Source organism: Crinia signifera, chromosome 6, assembly GCF_055691185.1.
Source record: "Crinia signifera chromosome 6, ASM5569118v1, whole genome shotgun sequence".
NCBI lineage: Eukaryota > Metazoa > Chordata > Amphibia > Anura > Myobatrachidae > Crinia > Crinia signifera.
In genome coordinates, this window is record NC_139222.1 from 128,643,986 (window position 1) to 128,664,937 (window position 20,952).

Genomic DNA, 20,952 nt, shown 5'->3' on the forward strand with positions numbered 1-20,952 from the left:
TCTGTGAGCCTCTAGCCATGCCCCCAGCCCCCTAGCTACGGGAATAGACGCTGTGCGCATGCGCACAACGTTTATTCCCCGCTGCTTAGCAGCTGACAGGTGGGACTCCCAACAGCCCCCCCACACCGCGGGACACTGCCGCCCGCGGGTGGGACATCGGGACAGGCCCTGACAATCGGGACTGTCCCAATAAAATCGGGACTGTTGGGAGGTATGGTGATGTGAATGGTACTTAAACTGTATTTTTAAATGGTAATCTGCTGCAATATGAACACTAGACCCGTTTAAAATACCATTTAAAATTACAGTTTTTCAAAACGTTTCAAAATGTTTTATGTGATGTGAAAGCTATAGTGGACTAGATTTTGCAAGAACAATACATTTTGTAGGTGATCTGTGTGTAAAACCCTTTGAAACACTTTTGATAATGTTATTCTCCCCACAGTGTGTCTACAGCAGTAGTAGTGTATGCTGAGGCACAGGTTTGGGTGCAGACTACTGTAATACACTATGAAAAGCTGCTTTGTGATTTAATACATTATTTAAAACTATTTTTTTTTTTGTCATCAGAATATAACTAAGCCTAGATTAATTAATTTTTATTATTATGAAAAACAGGCGCATGACATTGCAGAAATGATTGTGGGGTTTTCATCCCTGAGATGTTTTAATTAGAATTTAATTTGTTTTCTTGATTTTCTGTATAATTTATACAGTCTGTTCTTTCACATATATATTTTTTCTGACATTCAATTAATCTCCTGAGAAGCCACTGTTTCCAGTGCTTTCACGTCATGTCATGTATGTAAAAGATACAAAATGTGTGTCTCACGTTATGCAATATCTGCACCTCTGTTATGGTGGGTATAAAGATGCTCCTCCGATTTGAGCCCTTTTCCATCTGATTTTGATGGATTGGGATTAGAAATCGAATGAGAAGTATCAAATTGGATGTATTCTGATCTGATATGCGGTCTCTTGCTCATTGGATCGGATATGATACATCTTATGCAAAAAGAACAGCTGGGAGCTGCTGGGTGTGTTCGCGGGACATCAAATGCGATACCTTGCCCTAAAGGCTCCCATACACTAGTCCGATTTGGCCACTTTTCACCCACTTTTGACAAATTGGCTGAGAAATCAGGTGAAATGTAGCCAAATCGTATGTGTGTGACATCTAATCTGATGTGCGGTCCCGTGCTTCATAGTCTGAGATTGAATCTGATACACTTTCGACCTCTGACTCTGATCCGCTCCCGGTAGCATGGAATGGGGTTGCATGCGATACATTACATGTCAAGCACTCAGGGCCGGTGCAAGGCTTCTCAGCACCCTAGGCAAAACTTCAACCGCCTCCCCCCCCCCCCCCCCCCCACCCCATTTTTTTAGATCATGTGGTCATCCAATCTCCATGACCCCGCCCCCCGGAAGGTGGCCAAGTCCCTTTTTCCCTGCACCCTCCCCTTTGCCACCCACAACAGAGTACAAGGATGAGGGGGCAGCAATGTAGGAAGTATGACTAAAGGTAAAGTATAGAGGTGAGGTCTTAGAAGTTCCACAGCTGTCACCTGCATTAAGTACAACAAGGATTCTCATAGACAATCTTGATTTTTTGATTTGCAGACTTGCTGGCGCCCCCCAGATCCCGGCACCCTAGGCAGCTGCCTAGTGGTAGAGCCGGCCCTGCAAGCACTGCATGCAAGCCTCTTCCCGGGTGGCTCAAAGGGGTTTCTGATGGCTCTACACTGCTGCAAGAAGAAAATTTAAAAAAAAAACCTTTTAGTTTAAAAGTTCACATTCCAGTTCTCCATGAGAAGATGGAGAATTGCTACATGGAGAGACACGGCGAAAATCACTTAAAAATATCACATTGAATAGGGTGGTTCACTTTTGGAGAGCAAAATGCTCCTTCCAACGCGAAAATAGCACAAACTCGCAATAAAACAAGGCAAATTTTTCTCATTGAATACTGGCCTATGTCACGGAAGAGAATATGTGGCCCCTAAACGGACTTCTTTTTTTCTTTAAACTTCTTTCCAGTTAATCTTATGCCATATAGACTAGTAACCAGTTAATGCCCCTCTCACCAGCCATACTCTCCTCTGAATGTCTCACACCGTTGCTTAGATCTACTATAGTCATATGTAACCCCACAAAAGTAATGTGTCCACCTTGCATGACCAAGACCCATTTGTGAAACACATTTTGCCAAATACTGTTATCAGGGAAATAATATAGCCCTGCTTCTTTCACTTGATTTCCTATCATATACACCATTATTGTTCTAAATATAGCTTTATATAGAAATAGCTTTGTGTGTATGTGTTATATATTAAAGCTTTATTTATAGTTGCATATCTTTATGTAGATACTGTGTAAAGAAAAATGCATCTAAAACAGAGAGCATTGCTTCTTTCTAGTCTCCGGTTAAAAGAGAAAAGTGACGCATCTCTCATATCCCAACAGGCATGCAGCACAGGACAGCCTGCCCCAATTATCGCAGCCAAACATCCATTTCAAGTGGAGTTAAAGGCCGGGAAACTGTACCCTTGGTGTAGCTGTGGACACAGTAAGAAACAAGTAAGTGTATAACATTTTAAATAGGTGGCTGTGACAAGAAATTCAGGCACTTAGGTGTATTTAAAAAACGATGATTTAATGGTAATGCATAAAAGCAGATAAAAGTATGATAACATATATACATACATGAAGATTTTTGCTTCAATGTGAAATCGGAAGAGGATCTCACCCAGCTGGGTATTTGAAGCTTATGGGGATGGATAGAAGGCAGGGGTGCAGTCAAGATGTGCACCCTGCCAGGCTCCAAATAGTGTGCAGTGACTAGGATCCTCCCGCTGTCAAACCGATCAGTCACTTGCTGCTGACGCGTTTCAAGCCTGCTCGGGCTCTTCCTAAGCGCCTGAATTTCTCTTCACAACCACCTCTACTTGCAACGCCTTTCCTTATGGTCAGGAAGACCTAATGACACCAATCAAGGCTGCTATAGGAGGTAGCACAGGTAACAATACTCCATCACCACTACCCAAGTGTATAACATTTGTACAGTACATTTGCCATGACACAACCATATGCCTGTCAGTAATTAGAGATTTATTTTCTTCAGAGACCAGCCAGAAAACGTTTTTGTCTTAACAACATTATGTCAACAGAAATACGTTTTTGTTGTAATGACGAGAAGAGACAATGCTATGTGTAGAATTCACACTTGCTGTTCATGTGGAGGAAGGATGGTGTCATACAAGAATCAACTGCTAAATCTAAAAAAGATAGGAAATACAACAGAAAATAAATATACTAATAAATGGTACTGCATAGAACAACCTAATGGCTGAATAGCTGAGAACAATAGCTTACTACATTGGTGTTTGTCTAAGTGATGCATGGTATTTCTTTTATGTTGTCAGGATAACTTGCCCTCCATTGGCATCCTCCAGTGCCTCCTCTGTCGCTGTGACATCATAGTTTGATGCTAGGTTCACTATCTGCAGGGCAGAATGAATCGTTTATCATTTGCATCACTGCACCCAAACTTAAGCTGTGTACACACGGTGTGAATTTTGGCTATCGGATTTGCCTATATAGTCAATATCGCAATGTAGCAAGTTAGTGAAATCCCACAGTGTTCTTTAACCCCTTCACGACATTTGACGTATATATACGTCATGGCCGGGAAGTACTTCCCGACACATGACGTATATATACGTCATGACTTTAAACTGTCACTGCGTCTCGAGACGCAGTGACAGAGGGACGATGTCTGCTGTCCCTGACAGCAGACATGTCCCTGCATGCCCAGGGGGGGCTGCGATGCCGCCCCCCCGTCGGCGATCGCTGTGATTGGCTGTTCAGTGTGAACAGCCATTCACAGCGTTTTCCTGTGTTACCAGCGAATCAGACGCTCGGTAACACAGGTGTCAATCACCGCCGGGCGTCAGGGGGCATGAGGGGGTCATCGGTGACGATGACACCTCACCCCACCCTCACCCCACCTGCCCCCAAGGCTGTGATTGGTCCGTGGGACCCACGGACCAATCACAGCCAAGGCGCGACATTTAAACTACCGGTGACTGCGCTGCAGACGCCATTCCGGTCTGGAGTAGCGTGCAGAGCGGTCACCGTGCCTATCTGCCGTGATACTGACCTGATCCTTGCTCATACTTACCTGATCCTTGCAAATACCTTACCTGATCACTTGATCACTGCTTGTAGCGTGCTGGACGCTTCCTGGATCTGACTTCCTGAGACTTCCTGCTGCTGCTGCAGTGTGATAGAGAGATAGAGAGAGAGAGATAGAGAGAGATAGAGAGATAGTGACAGAGAGAGCTATATTTTGTGTCTGCTACCCCCCCTTTTTGGGGGTGCAGGGGTTTTTTATATATAAATAACTGTCGCTGCTGCTGCAGTGTCATAGTGAGAGATAGTGAGAGATAGTGATAGATAGTGATAGATAGTGAGAGATAGAGAGATTTGTGTCTGCTACCCCCCCTTTTTGGGGGTGCAGGTTTTTTTTCTATATATATAACTGTCAGTGCTGCTGCTGCAGTGTCATAGTGATAGATAGTGATAGATAGTGAGAGATAGAGAGATAGAGAGAGATAGTGACAGAGAGTGATAGAGAGTGTATATTTTGAGTCTGCTACCCCCCCTTTTTGGGGGTGCAGGTTTTTTTTTATACATATAACTGTCAGTGCTGCTGCTGCAGTGTGATAGATAGTGAGAGATAGTGAGAGATAGAGAGAGATAGTGACAGAGAGTGTATATTTTGTGTCTGCTACCCCCGCCTTTTGTGCTGATCACTATATCTGAGGTGATCAGCAACTTTTTGGGGGCGCAGAGGTTTTTTTTTTTTTATATATACCTGTCAGTTGCTGCCAGTTGCACCAAAGGTTGTGCACCTGCTGCCCCTCACTGGTAATCAGTGTCGCATCACTGATCACCTTTTTTTTTTTTTTGTGGGTGCTGTGTGGTCTTTTTTTAATTTTTTTTTTACACACACTGTGATTTTGTGGGTGTCCTGTGGCCACTGTGCGCTGATCAGTGACGTACATCACTGATCAGCTTTTTCGGCACAGGGTTGATCTATTTTTTTTTTTTATCAAATTCCTGTTGCCTTTGAGCGCTGTTCAGTGACAGACGTTACTGACCAACATCTGTGCTCAATTTTTGGCGCAGGACCTTTTTTTTTGTTTTTTTAACCCCTTCAATTTTTTTTTTTTTTAACCCCTTCAATTTTTTTTTTTTTAACCCCTTCAATTTTTTTTTTTTTGTATAAAGTATTTTTTTTTTCTGCACTACATACACACAACACACTACATACCCCCCGGGTTGAAATAAAGTTTGTACCCCCCCCCTACACTATACACGTGTTGAAACATTTCACTACCAGTAACACAAAAATAAAAATGTCATCCCAAATGTCATCCCAAATGTCATCCCAGTCATCCAGAAGAATGTATTCAGTGGAGGAGGCATATGCCATGCTTGCTTCTGATTCTGACACAGCCAGTGAGGCAAGCGGGGAATTTGAAGGATTCGTCTTAAGCTCCTCTTCCTCCTCTGGTGATGAGGGACCCCCTCAAAGACGCCCCCGTAGAGCAGCTGAGACCCCCCCCCCCAATAATTGATCTCGTATGGACCCCACCACCAGACAATTTTGAGCCCCAGGTTCCTGAGTTTTTGGCCATGCCAGGAATCCAATTTGATTCCACAGGTCTCAGAGAAATTGACTTTTTTAAATTATTTTTCTCTGATGATTTTATAAATTTAATGGTGGACCAAACTAATTTATATGCCCAGCAGTTTATTGCTCAAAACCCCACGTCATCATTTGCTAGGTGGACCCCTGTAGATGCAGTAGAGATGATGACGTTTTGGGGTCTGGTGTTTCATATGGGCATAGTAAAAAAGCCACAAATTAGGCAATATTGGAGTACAGATGTTCTGTACAGCACCCCATTTTACCGTATGGCCATGACTCGGACTCGTTTTGAGGCAATCCATAAATTTATACATTACACCGATAATGCACAGTGCCCACCCAGAGATGATCCCACCTTTGACAGGCTATTCAAAGTCAGGCCGGTCATTGATCATTTCAGTGCCAAATTTGCAGAGCTGTACATCCCTGATAAATGTATTAGCATCGACGAGTCCCTTATACATTTTAAAGGAAGGGTTAAATTCCGCCAGTACCTTCCCAGTAAGAGGGCAAGGTATGGCATAAAAATGTATAAGCTGTGTGAAAGCACCACAGGGTACACCCACAAGTTTAGGGTATATGAAGGGAAGGATTCAAGAATTGAACCGCCAGAATGCCCCCCCTCCCTCGTAGGTGTTAGTGGCAAAATTGTCTGGGATTTAGTGCACCCCTTCCTGGATAAGGGTTATCACCTCTATGTGGATAACTTTTACACCAGCATCCCCCTGTTTAAGGCCCTTGGTTCAAGAGGTACAGCAGCTTGCGGTACTGTGCGCAAGAACCAAAGAGGCCTCCCCAAAACGCACATTGCCCAAGTAATGAGAAGGGGTGAAAGCAGGGGAATATGCACCGAAAATATGTTGTTGGTCAAATATAAGGACAAGAGGGATGTCCTTATACTGACAACAATTCATGGAGACAGTACCACCTCCATCCCTGTACGAGGTACCAGTACCCACACCTCAAAACCAAATTGTATCCTAGATTACAATAAGTACATGGGCGGAGTGGATCTTTCAGATCAGGTACTGAAGCCGTACAGTGCCCTGCGGAAAACAAATATCTGGTACAAGAAGCTGGCTGTGTATATCATCCAGATGGCACTGTATAACGCTTACGTGCTATTCCGTTCTACCGGCCAGAGGGGGACATTTATGCACTTTCAAGAGGAAGTCATAAAGGGCCTAATATTTGGGAACCAGCAGGCAGAGGGCCCCAGTACTTCTAGTACTGGCCCCCGTATTGTACCAGGGCAGCATTTTCCCAACGAAATCCCCTCCACTGCAAGAAAGGGCAGGACACAAAAAAGGTGCAAAGTTTGCTATAAAAAGGGAATAAGAAAGGAAACTATTTTCCACTGTGAAACTTGCCCCGACAAACCCGGCCTATGTATAAAGGAGTGTTTCAAAATATACCACACATCGATGGATTATTAGGTTCATCATTTCACCGTCCATCGGGGGTCTTGCTAATGCCACATAGCACCCACCATTCATTCCACCAGAATCTGAGCTGCAAAATCCAAAAATTACTCCTTCCCTTCTGAGTCTTGCCATGCACCCAACTGGTATTTTTTGTTCTCATGTGAGGCATTGCCGTACTCTGGAGAAATGGGGGCACATATTTTGGGGTGCTTTGTCTCCTTCATTCCTTGTGAAAATGAAAAATTTTGAGCCAGAAGTACATTTTTGTGTAAAAAAATGTAATTTTTCATTTTCACAGCCCAGTTGTACCAAAATTGGTGAAACCCCTGGGGGTTTGAAATGTACACTATACCCCTAGATGAATTCCCTGAGGGGTGTACTTTGCAAAATGGGGTCACTTGTGGGGGGGTTCCACTGTATTGGCAATGCAACATAGCACCCACCATTCATTCCACCAAAATCTGTGCTGCCAAATCCAAAAATCACTCCTTCCCTTCTGAGTCCTGCTATGCGCCCCACTGGTATTTTTTGGTCACATGTGAGGCATTGCCGTACTCGGGAGAAATGGGGGCACAGATTTTGGGGTGCTTTGTCTCCTTCATTCCTTGTGAAAATGAAAAATTTTGAGCCAGAAGTACATTTTTGTGTAAAAAAATTTAATTTTTCATTTTCACAGCCCAGTTGTACCAAAATTGGTGAAACCCCTGGGGGTTTGAAATGTACACTATACCCCTAGATGAATTCCCTGAGGGGTGTAGTTTGCAAAATGGGGTCACTTGTGGGGGGGTTCCACTGTATTGGCAATGCAACATAGCACCCACCATTCATTCCACCAAAATCTGTGCTGCCAAATCCAAAAATCACTCCTTCCCTTCTGAGTCCTGCTATGCGCCCCACTGGTATTTTTTGGTCACATGTGAGGCATTGCCGTACTCGGGAGAAATGGGGGCACAGATTTTGTGGTGCTTTGTCTCCTTCATTCCTTGTGAAAATGAAAAATTTTGAGCCAGAACTGCATTTTTGTGTAAAAAAATGTAATTTTTCATTTTCACTGCCCAGTTGTATCAAAATTGGTGAAACCCCTGGGGGTTTGAAATGTACACTATACCCCTAGATGAATTCCCTGAGGGGTGTACTTTGCAAAATGGGGTGACTTGTGGGGGGGTTCCACTGTATTGGTGCAACATAGCACCCACCATGTATTCCACCAAAATCTGTGCTGCAAAATCCAAAAATCACTCCTTCCCTTCTGAGTCCTGCCATGCGCCCAACTGGTATTTTTTGGTCACATGTGAGGCATTGCCGTACTCGGGAGAAATTGGGGCACAGATTTTGGGGTGCTTTGTCTCCTTCATTCCTTGTGAAAATGAAAAATTTTGAGCCAGAACTGCATTTTTGTGTAAAAAAATGTAATTTTTCATTTTCACTGCCCAGTTGTATCAAAATTGGTGAAACCCCTGGGGGTTTGAAATGTACACTATACCCCTAGATGAATTCCCTGAGGGGTGTACTTTGCAAAATGGGGTGACTTGTGGGGGGGTTCCACTGTATTGGTGCTTTGGGAGTCTTGCTAATGCAACATGGCACCCACTATTCATTCCACCAAAATCTGTGCTGCCAAATCCAAAAATCACTCCTTCCCTTCTGAGTCCTGCCATGCGCCCAACTGGTATTTTTTGGTCACATGTGAGGCATTGCCGTACTCGGGAGAAATTGGGGCACAGATTTTGGGGTGCTTTGTCTCCTTCATTCCTTGTGAAAATGAAAAATTTTGAGCCAGAACTGCATTTTTGTGTAAAAAAATGTAATTTTTCATTTTCACTGCCCAGTTGTATCAAAATTGGTGAAACCCCTGGGGGTTTGAAATGTACACTATACCCCTAGATGAATTCCCTGAGGGGTGTACTTTGCAAAATGGGGTGACTTGTGGGGGGGGTTCCACTGTATTGGTGCAACATAGCACCCACCATTTATTCCACCAAAATCTGTGCTGCAAAATCCAAAAATCACTCCTTCCCTTCTGAGTCCTGCCATGCGCCCAACTGGTATTTTTGGTCACATGTGAGGCATTGCCGTACTCGGGAGAAATTGGGGCACAGATTTTGGGGTGCTTTGTCTCCTTCATTCCTTGTGAAAATGAAAAATTTTGAGCCAGAACTGCATTTTTGTGTAAAAAAATGTAATTTTTCATTTTCACTGCCCAGTTGTACCAAAATTGGTGAAACCCCTGGGGGTTTGAAATGTACACTATACCCCTAGATGAATTCCCTGAGGGGTGTAGTTTGCAAAATGGGGTGACTTGTGGGGGGGTTCCACTGTATTGGTGCTTTGGGAGTCTTGATAATGCAACATGGCACCCACCATTCATTCCACCAAAATCTGTGCTGCCAAATCCAAAAATCACTCCTTCCCTTCTGAGTCCTGCCATGCGCCCAACTGGTATTTTTTGGTCACATGTGAGGCATTGCCGTACTCGGGAGAAATTGGGGCACAGATTTTGGGGTGCTTTGTCTCCTTCATTCCTTGTGAAAATGAAAAATTTTGAGCCAGAACTGCATTTTTGTGTAAAAAAATGTAATTTTTCATTTTCACTGCCCAGTTGTATCAAAATTGGTGAAACCCCTGGGGGTTTGAAATGTACACTATACCCCTAGATGAATTCCCTGAGGGGTGTACTTTGCAAAATGGGGTGACTTGTGGGGGGGTTCCACTGTATTGGTGCTTTGGGAGTCTTGCTAATGCAACATGGCACCCACTATTCATTCCACCAAAATCTGTGCTGCCAAATCCAAAAATCACTCCTTCCCTTCTAAGTCCTGCCATGCGCCCAACTGGTATTTTTTGGTCACATGTGAGGCATTGCCGTACTCGGGAGAAATTGGGGCACAGATTTTGGGGTGCTTTGTCTCCTTCATTCCTTGTGAAAATGAAAAATTTTGAGCCAGAACTGCATTTTTGTGTAAAAAAATGTAATTTTTCATTTTCACTGCCCAGTTGTATCAAAATTGGTGAAACCCCTGGGGGTTTGAAATGTACACTATACCCCTAGATGAATTCCCTGAGGGGTGTACTTTGCAAAATGGGGTGACTTGTGGGGGGGTTCCACTGTATTGGTGCAACATAGCACCCACCATTTATTCCACCAAAATCTGTGCTGCAAAATCCAAAAATCACTCCTTCCCTTCTGAGTCCTGCCATGCGCCCAACTGGTATTTTTTGGTCACATGTGAGGCATTGCCGTACTCGGGAGAAATTGGGGCACAGATTTTGGGGTGCTTTGTCTCCTTCATTCCTTGTGAAAATGAAAAATTTTGAGCCAGAACTGCATTTTTGTGTAAAAAAATGTAATTTTTCATTTTCACTGCCCAGTTGTATCAAAATTGGTGAAACCCCTGGGGGTTTGAAATGTACACTATACCCCTAGATGAATTCCCTGAGGGGTGTACTTTGCAAAATGGGGTGACTTGTGGGGGGGTTCCACTGTATTGGTGCTTTGGGAGTCTTGCTAATGCAACATGGCACCCACCATTCATTCCACCAAAATCTGTGCTGCCAAATCCAAAAATCACTCCTTCCCTTCTGAGTCCTGCCATGCGCCCAACTGGTATTTTTTGGTCACATGTGAGGCATTGCCGTACTCGGGAGAAATTGGGGCACAGATTTTGGGGTGCTTTGTCTCCTTCATTCCTTGTGAAAATGAAAAATTTTGAGCCAGAACTGCATGTTTGTGTAAAAAAATGTAATTTTCCATTTTCACATCCCAGTTGTACCAAAATTGGTGAAACCCCTGGGGGTTTGAAATGTACACTATACCCCTAGATGAATTCCCTGAGGGGTGTAGATTGCAAAATGGGGTGACTTGTGGGGGAGGTTCCTAACTTTTAGCACTTATGGTGCCTAGAAACCTACATGGTGCCTAAAAAAAAATCTCATAAAAAGGAGGCTCCAAAATCAAGTAGGTGCTCCTTCTATTATGAAGCCTGTGGTTTGGTCAACGTGCACACTAGGGCCACATATAGGATATTTTTGAAAACAAAAGAATTGGGGGAATCAATTTTTAGTCACATTTCTCTAGTAAAATCTACTGTATTCGTTAGAAAAATGTATTAAAATTGAAACTCTGCAAAAAAAAAGAAATTTTGAAATTTCACCTACACTTTGTTTTAATTCCTGTGAAACACCTAAAGGGTTAACAAACTTCCAAACTGCTGTTTTGAATACTGTGAGGGGTGCAGTTTTTGAAATGGCATCATTTATGGGGGTGTCTCACATACAAGTCCCTCAAAGTCACATCAGAACTGAACTGGTCCCTAAAAAAATCAGTGTTTGAAATTTTCTTGAAAATTTGAGAATTTGCTAGTCATATTTGAAGCCTCCTAGTGTCCAAAAAAATGAAAAGGAAGTTGAAATAATGATTGCTACATAAAGTAGACATATGGGGCGAAATGTAATAGGGTGCGATTTTTTAGACTAAAAAAAATCGCACCAAATCGCACCTTTAAAAATCGCGTTTTTTGCCGCGAATTCGCGGCAAAAAATGCGATTTGCCGCGATTTGCCGCGATTTTTAGTCATGAAAATGTGCGCGATTTCAGTCATGAAAATGTGTGCATTTTCATAAATGCGATTTTGTTCCCAAAAAAAAAGTTAAAAAAAAAACGGCGTGGGGTCCCCCCTCCTAAGCATAACCAGCCCCGGGCTCATTGAGCCGGACCTGGTTCCAAAAATACGGGGGGACAAAAAGCATAGGGGTCCCCCGTATTTCTGAAACCAGCCCCGGACTCTTGGACCGGTCCTGGTTCCAAAAATACGGGGGACAAAAAATCTGGGGGTCCCCCGTATTTTGAAACCAGCACCGGGCTCCAACAGCCCGCGGTGTCATGCCACAGCCGGGGGACACTTTTTATACAAGGTCCCCCGGCCAAAACATGAGCACCGTGGCTGGTCAGCCTTGGACGGGGTACCTGGAGGAGTGGGGACCCCCCCAATAAAGGGGTCCCCCCCCCCCCAGGCTTCACCCGTCCAGGGCTGAAGCCCGGGGCTGTCACCGGCGTCCGTGGCCAGTGGACGCCGGCCTGATAGGGTTAAATCCATCATACATATCATTACATTGCTTTTTACCGGTGAACTACAAGTGCCAGCAGACCTCCCCCGCATGCTGGGACTTGGAGAACCACAAGTCCCAGCATGCGGGGCATTAATGGGCCCGCTGGGACTTGTAGTCCACCTGTAAAAAGAATGTTTATAAAAAACACACACACAGAGAAGTACAAGTTTATTACATACACACACCTCAATTTTACACCAGCGTTACTTACCATTCCTGGATCCAGCGCTGGTCTGGCTGCTTCACAGCCGGCTCTCCCCCCGCACTGACAGGCAGCGGGGAGAACCGGCTGTCTCCGTTGCTTCTAACAGCCTCTGTAGCGCTGTCCGAGTGCTACAGAGGCTGAGAGCGTGATTGGCTGAGCTACAGTATGCGTCTCCATGGAGACGCATAGCTCAGCCAATCAGGACTGAGCTATGCGTCTCCATGGAGACGCATACTGTAGCTCAGCCAATCACGCTCTCAGCCTCTGTAGCACTCGGACAGCGCTACAGAGGCTGTTAGAAGCAACGGAGACAGCCGGTTCTCCCCGCTGCCTGTCAGTGCGGGGGGAGAGCCGGCTGTGAAGCAGCCAGACCAGCGCTGGATCCAGGAATGGTAAGTAACGCTGGTGTAAAATTGAGGTGTGTGTATGTAATAAACTTGTACTTCTCTGTGTGTGTTTTTTATAAACATTCTTTTTACAGGTGGACTACAAGTCCCAGCGGGCCCATTAATGCCCCGCATGCTGGGACTTGTGGTTCTCCAAGTCCCAGCATGCGGGGGAGGTCTGCTGGCACTTGTAGTTCGCCGGTAAAAAGCAATGTAATGATATGTATGATGGATTTAACCCTATCAGGCCGGCGTCCACTGGCCACGGACGCCGGTGACAGCCCCGGGCTTCAGCCCTGGACGGGTGAAGCCTGGGGGGGGGGGACCCCTTTATTGGGGGGGTCCCCACTCCTCCAGGTACCCCGTCCAAGGCTGACCAGCCACGGTGCTCATGTTTTGGCCGGGGGACCTTGTATAAAAAGTGTCCCCCGGCTGTGGCATGACACCGCGGGCTGTTGGAGCCCGGTGCTGGTTTCAAAATACGGGGGACCCCCAGATTTTTTGTCCCCCGTATTTTTGGAACCAGGACCGGTCCAAGAGTCCGGGGCTGGTTTCAGAAATACGGGGGACCCCTATGCTTTTTGTCCCCCCGTATTTTTGGAACCAGGTCCGGCTCAATGAGCCCGGGGCTGGTTATGCTTAGGAGGGGGGACCCCACGCCGTTTTTTTTTTATAAAAACACTTTTACACATTTTTATTAACAGAACCATGCACAGATCTCAATGATCTGTGCATGGTTCTGTCAAATTCGCCTGTCAGAACCTGGTCTATTTTTTTTGCGATTTTTGGTAACATTGACCAAAAATCGCACCCTATTACATTTGCGAGTTGTATACTTTATAATGGGAAAACATCTGGATGCGAATTGAAATGTGACTAAAAATCGCACTTAGAAAAGTGCGATTTCGCGGTAAAAAGTGCGATTTTTTACCGCGATTTTCAACCTATTAAATGTGCGATTTTCGGAAAATGTGCGATTTCGGCCGTTTTTGACCAAAAATCGCACATGTCTAAAAAATCACACCCTATTACATTTCGCCCTAGGTCTTTGTTAGTTATTAACTATTTTGAGTGGTATGATTATTTGTCTCACAAGCAGAAAATGTGACATTTTGCATATTGCTAAATTTTCAATTTTTTCACGATATTTTGGTATTTTTCACAAAAAAACACAGACTGTATCGACCAAAATTTACCACTAACTTGAAGTACAATGTGTCACGAAAAAACAATCTCAAAATCACTGGGATAAGTAAAAGCAAAAAAAAGTTATCCCCACTTAAGTGAGACATGTCAGATTTGAAAAAAAGGGCTCTGTCATGAAGGCACAAACTGGCTCTGTCATGAAGGGGTTAAGGTGTGTGTACACATGGTGTGATGTGGCTATCAATTTTGAGTATATCGTCAAATCTGTATAGAAAGTTAGACAAAATCTCACTGCTTGTGAGGTCGGTATCACATGGATAAATAGACAGTGTAGGCAAGGCAATTTTGTAATATATTTGGCCATAGCCCAATTAGCACAAAGTCTAAATCGCAAGTGAAGATAGTTAAGATTTTATGGCTCTGGGGAGTTAAAGGAAAACTGTCAAGTTATTATTGTCCATAGCCAAGTAAAGTTTACAGCATTGGAGGCAACACTTTAATGCCTTTATGAACCACCAATTTCGTGGACCCAGACATTGGGGTTCATACACAAAACATCGAAAGGCTCTGGGGATCTTGCAAGTAGAGGAACATGAGACAGAGGGGCACTGCACGCCATTATCTTGACTCGTACCTGCAGGAATTTATTTGGTGCAAAACTCTTGGCGCAGAGAACGCTTTCCAACGAATTTTACATGCCCTAACTCTGCTGACAAACCAGCCGACACAAATGCAGACACAGCTGCGTCAACTTCAGCTGCATTTGATGTTAATGTAGAAAGTGAAGAATGACTGTTTTCATATTTTCTTTGACTTGTTATTTGATATTATTGTACATTGTTCATTGCTTTTTTTTATTATTCTTTAAAATCCAGTTGCCAGTTAACACATGTCATCATTACTGTTTCAGATGTATGATATGGCAGGTGTGAATGTTTTCTTTAAACACCCCCACTATCCACGGCAACCCGAAGCATGGAGAGCGGACGCGTCCTCCTGACCTGTTCATACCCCCACTATCCACATTGGCGTGGAGTTGATTTTATAAAGTGTGGCGAGCATAGCGAGTCCGAAGCGTGGTGAGTGCACGCGGATTACTTTACATGTATTCCGTGTCAACTCATGGGGCTCGCTACATTTTATAAAATCAACTCCACGCTGGCGTGGATAGTGGGGGTATGAACAGATCCTCCCTAGTTTTTTTATTATTTTGGTTTTGGCATGCGCATTGAACCTTTTTAAACACACCCATAACCTTATACTTTCAATTACCGTTTTCAAGCGCTTGATTTATACTTTATAAAATTGCCCACTACGCCTTCAAGCTGCTAAATCCTTGAGCGCAGTAATATTCTTTAACTTTTTCTGGTCTCCATAGCCAGAAGACTCCTGGTCCCTCCTTGCTTGTTGATATATGCCAACACTGGGGCATTGTCCAACTGTATCTGTTCAGGCCTGTCTCTGAAAAGACCTTGTGGCTGGACTAGAAAAAAGACTGATAGCTGTTCTAATGCCCTGATAGCCAAGATTCTTTCTTTAAGTAACCAAACTGGGAACCACTGCAACCCATCGCTGAAGACTGGCAACTGTAGTTACTAGAGTCCACCTTTTGACTGTCGACCTTCCTGCTTGTCGACCTAGTTGGTGTAGACCTAATGACCGTATCCAGTTTCGAGGCACTAGGCCTCTTTGTAAAGGAAAAGCACGATTTATATACTAGACAATATGCACAATGATATTGTTATCCTGCTTATCGTTGTAAATATTGCATAGTGTATACCCAGCTTTATAGAGAATATTTTCAAAAGTGTGTAAAATGTTGGATTCATACCTCCGGCCACCAGTGACACAAGACCTAGGTGCCTCTTATGTGAAACAGTTTGGCAATGATATCCTGTGAAATAAATAAGTTGAACCAATGACTTTTCCACAGTGAGGTAAGGTGGCTGTCGAGGTAATAGGTTGCAAGTGACTGCTTGTAACGCTCACTGGTGTCGTTTCTTCCGGATATGACAAGTTGATAGAGTGCAAGAACCATCTGTTCTATTTGGCAGACTTGTACTTAAAATTGCAGAACAGACTGCAAGGTAAGGATGTTCTAATTATTCAAACCCAGACAAACTACTAGACTGCCAAGTAAAGAGATGGATAGTTTAACTCCTTGCTGGCAAATATGTTTTTTTGTTTTAATTTAAAGCAATAAAAGATTAAAATATTTCAGATAGCCGCCTGGAGACTTTCAAGCACATTGGGCCTTATTCTAGTTCACTCTTAGAGGCAAATTCCTTCTAAGCTGGACAAAACCATGTGCACTGCAGGTGGGGCAGATGTAACATGTGCAGAGAGAATTAGATTAGGGTGGGGTTTTTCTTCAGTGAGATCTATATTGCAGTGTAAAAATAAAGCAGTCAGTATTTACCCTGCACAGAAACAAAATAACTCACCCAAATCGAATTCTATATGCACATGTTATATCTGCCCCCCTGCAGTGCACATGGTTTTGTCCAGCTAAGAAGGAATTTGCCTCTAAGAGTGAACTAGAATAAGGCCCATTGTGAGGACTTGGATACAATGCATTCACCTGACTGGGTTGTCATGCAGTGGTAGACCTATTCTGACTGGGTATGAAGCAGTGTTAAGGGAGAAGTGGCCCATGGCAACCAATTAGCTGCTGTGTATAATTTATATTATGCCAGCTATAGATGTTACTTCAGTGTTGATTGGTTGCCATGGGCTTCTGGCTCACTTCTCCCTTATAACTGCTTCATACATCTACCCCACTGTTCCATGTAGAAATCCAAAATAAAGTAGTTGGGCCAAATGTAATGGGGTCCAGGATTCTGAAACTGCTGAGATTTGGTTGGCTTAGCTTTACTCAGCATTGTCACTATATATTTGCTTGCTTTAGAATCCCACAGCCTATTACATGTCCTGTTAAATCGGGTGTGGTATAATGGTCCGACAGTTGGGATCCCGACTGCCCGGATCCAGACAGCATGACGAGCGCATTAAAGCCCCTTGCAGGCTCACCACGCTGCGGGCACGGTGGCGCGCTACGCAAGCCACCTATTCTATTCTCCCTCTATGGGGGTCGTGGACCCCCACGAGGGAAAATAGCCGATGGCCACCGGGATCCCAACTGTCGGGACCCCGTCCGGCACCCGTTAAATCTCGGGTTCAAGATGAGATCACTGAAATGTATGTGGATTTAAAAGTCAAACCATTATTCAAAAGCAAATGCTTTTTATTACTGGAGCAATATCAATGGTGCTATAAAGTGGCCCAAGCGATATGCAGACGTTGAGCCGTTTCTGTTTAAATTCCCTAGATCATACTTTGGAATGCAATGGAATGTACTGAACTTGTAATAGAGTCTGGTGATTTGGGACTAAACTCATTAGCTCCTTCCTATTAAGTATGTCAACCAGTTTTATAATAATAGAAAGGAAAAGAAAATCTTAACCCACATTTATTTTATTTACTGCCTGGGCTTGATGAATAATCCATGGCAGGGCAAGGACTCTAAATAGTTTACAGTGTAAAATAGATACTTGCCTCAACAGGAAATGTTGAAATCTATCGCTTCCTGTAGTTTTTAGTTATAATATGGCATCCCATGATGCTTAGGGTCATGTCTATACATCATATTGACCAGGTTGAACAATTGCCTTTTTTTCTTCCAGTCACTACTTGGTATTTGCATCCTGGCACAGACCAATGCTCAGTATGTGCAGCCTCTTTAGGACGTTCATAACTTTGCTCTCTCTCTATCTAACCTCCAGCCTTTCTGTGACGGATCCCATCGCAAGGCAGCCCCTGGCCTCTCACCGCTGCGCTTTACGCCAACAGAAGATAAGAAAATGTGGCTCTGTGGCTGCAAACGAACCAAAACCCCACCATACTGTGATGGCACACACAAGGAAAGCCATGTGCAGGACTTTATCCTGGAAGGTCAGCAATGACTCGGAAGATCTGCTAACTGAGTGTATTTGTGCAGTGCTAATCTAATGCAGCCGCCATGGATTTAGCAACAGTTTAAATCCCTCCATTATTTGGGATGCGATGCAGGTAATTACACTTTGATCTGTTTAAAAAAAAATGTGAAGAGTTTCGGACACCCTGTAGGCATTTGCTTCCGGGGGAGACGTGTTTGTTAATTTGTATGTATCAGTGTGACATGTCTTGCTAACCCTTCCCATCTAATGGGGTGCTATGTGGTTACTTTGGCTGAGCACATAAATGTTCAAATGTCATTTTATTTTTTGTGTGTGAGAAAATGGCATGAAAAATAAACCATTAACCGATTTACAGAAACCTTGTTATGTGTTGTATACAGTCCGCTAGACATCCTATGCATGTGATGTAGAATTAATACAACACACCTCAGGCAACTTGTGGGTGCGGCACAGTTGTAACAATGTCTGTGTTTGTTTCATACTTAGTGATAGACTAGTCACTGAGATCGGGTCCTTCTTGGTGGTTACCAAGCAAAGTGATGCAAGGAAACTGCTCTGGCCATGCTGCAGGATCAGGAACATCAGTGTGTGTTGTCACTCAGGAATGACAGTATTTCATTCTTACCGATGGTTCATAATATACCTGGAATTGAACTGGAGTGTCAATATGTCAACATAATTTATAATTGATATTGAAAAAATAATGTAACTATTTTCATACTCTACCATTGACAGTGAAGTGTGCTCAACGCAGCTGGAGCAGAGCGATGTACCTTGCAGAAGCATGGCTAGCGAAGCTGTATTGTAATTAGGGGCCATGTGCTACAAGATAAATATTGACACCCCAAAAATCTACCTTTTCATGTGGACCTTATGAACCAACCCTGTTCATACTTGTACTCATGTACACAGCAGGCAAGTGCTCATCAATTGAGATAACTCCATAATGCAATAGAAGGTGTATTGAAATGATATACTGATCGCGCTTCAGATCAGCTGGAGATATGGACACAAAATGGGTAACCCTACACCCAAAAGAACAGACAAAAACAGAGTGGTGTGCTAAAAAAACACACACAATAGTATCCTAATCTCCTGCGCTCTGTATGTAAAGACAAATATGAAATGACTGTCAGAGAAATATTGTTCTTATCCTAATAGGTTTTCCTCCACCGTGTATATAGAGGTTAGGACCCTTCACCACAGGTGTATGAGGAGGATACTGTACATCCCTTATTGGGGATATGCGTCTCCTCTTCTCCGTAGTAAAGGACAGCAATCAGCGTAGATTCAAAATATTTATCACCACAGTGAAAGCAGAGAGTATACTGTACATCCCTTATTTGGGATATGCGTCTCCTCTTCTCCGTATTCAGGAACAACAATCAACGCAGGTTCAAACTATTTCTCACCACAGTGAAAACATAGAGGATACCATACATCCCTATCAGGGATATGCGTCTCCTCTTCTCCGCACAGGATGATAGCAGTCAATTTGGGGGAGTAGGCAAACTGGCTTCACCAATCACAGACCGTTTTCAGGCGTGTAAACATATGGGAGACAAAATATGGCCATATAGTGTAACACTATTTTATTAGGTATGGACATAAATGGCAAAAAAAACAGGGGGTAGCTTTTTAAAACATGATATTAAAAAACAGAATGAACCACAATGGGCAATTACCGGAAACAGTTGAGAACTAGTTGGAAATAGTCCTCGTGTGGGCTCAAAATCAAAAGTCCCGGAAACTTTCAACAGTGGCACAGCTGGATTCCGGCAAGGGGTCCCACGGGTGTCCTGGTTGGTCCGACGCGTTTCTACCGGTACTCCGGTCTTTCTCAAGGATATGTTTGGATAGCGCAGCTAGTCGGTATAAGTAGGATGAATAGCCTATCAGATTGGAGCGCTCCGACGTCGCGTCGCGTCATAACTCCATAATTTGTACAGATGTGACATGAGTGCACATTCTTTCACAAGGCTCCTCTGAGCAAGCACTGAAATGTAATTCTGAGGGTAATCCTGTGTCCATTCCCTATGTAGCGCATTCTGCTCATGTCTGACATGGCTTATCCTGAGTAGCATGGCTCACCCCTGTTCTGGTTTATTAGCAGCTTTGTCTACGCCAGTTAGCATTTATGTTTAATAAGATGACCGTATGTTTGATGGGATTCATTTACCTGTAGTGATTGTAAGTACAGTCTACTTTGTATTTCATTTAAAAAAAAATAAGCTAGCGTAAAAAAGCAGTACCAGTATTTCGATCTCGGGACTGCTTTAGTCCTAGGAAGCAGACGTGCAACCCTGACCTGGGAGCCATTTCTAGTACAGGTTGAGTATCCCGTATCCAAAATGCTCGGGACCAGGAGAATTTTGGATAACGGATTATTTCGTATTTCGGAATATTTTAATATTTCAATTATGTATTTTGAAGTATCTTGCATGTATGCTGTATAAACACATAAAATACACACAAATATATTTTATTACTACATAAAATACACAAATATATTTTATTTGTTCAAAAAACAAGGTTTCAAAACAAGAAACAAAATTTGTGTACTATCTCAGATATTGAATTTGAATGCCAAGCAATCATTTTCTTGCACATATATAGTGCCAGTTACATATCATGTCACCAGTAGTGCTGTTACAAATGTCCCCAGTGAGTTTTTAGCAAAAATAATATTTTTTTTTCACTTTCTGGAATGTATGGTTTTCGGAATAATTCGGATAACGGATACTCGGATACGGGATACTCAACCTGTACTTTAAATAAAAAAGACGCATCATATCACAATACAGGGTGGAATTTACTACTTCACACTAAGGGGGGTGGAAATAGCGGCTGACCGTATTCAATCCTGGATGGAATTTGCCTGCTACAGGTTCACCCCCCTATGGAGGTGAATCTGTAATGTCTGAAACAGCAGATGGGTTGTCAAATCTGCACCCAACTCAGACTATCGGCACCTGTTTTTATGCCGATGCCAGATCATGGCGACTGTCGG

The 20,952-nt window shown here is 43.5% G+C and overlaps 1 protein-coding gene across 1 annotated transcript in view; it reads left to right on the forward strand.

Annotated features, from left to right (window-relative positions):
• Positions 1 to 18,300, forward strand: part of CISD3 (CDGSH iron sulfur domain 3) — a 35,583-nt gene extending 17,283 nt beyond the window's left edge. Inside the window, exons 2-3 of the mRNA XM_083147141.1 lie at positions 2,467 to 2,580; positions 17,769 to 18,300. Coding sequence (XP_083003267.1) covers positions 2,467 to 2,580; positions 17,769 to 17,948 — 294 coding nt within the window. The 3' untranslated portion in view covers positions 17,949 to 18,300. The remainder of the gene's footprint in view (positions 1 to 2,466; positions 2,581 to 17,768) is intronic.
• Positions 18,301 to 20,952: the final 2,652 nt, after the last annotated feature.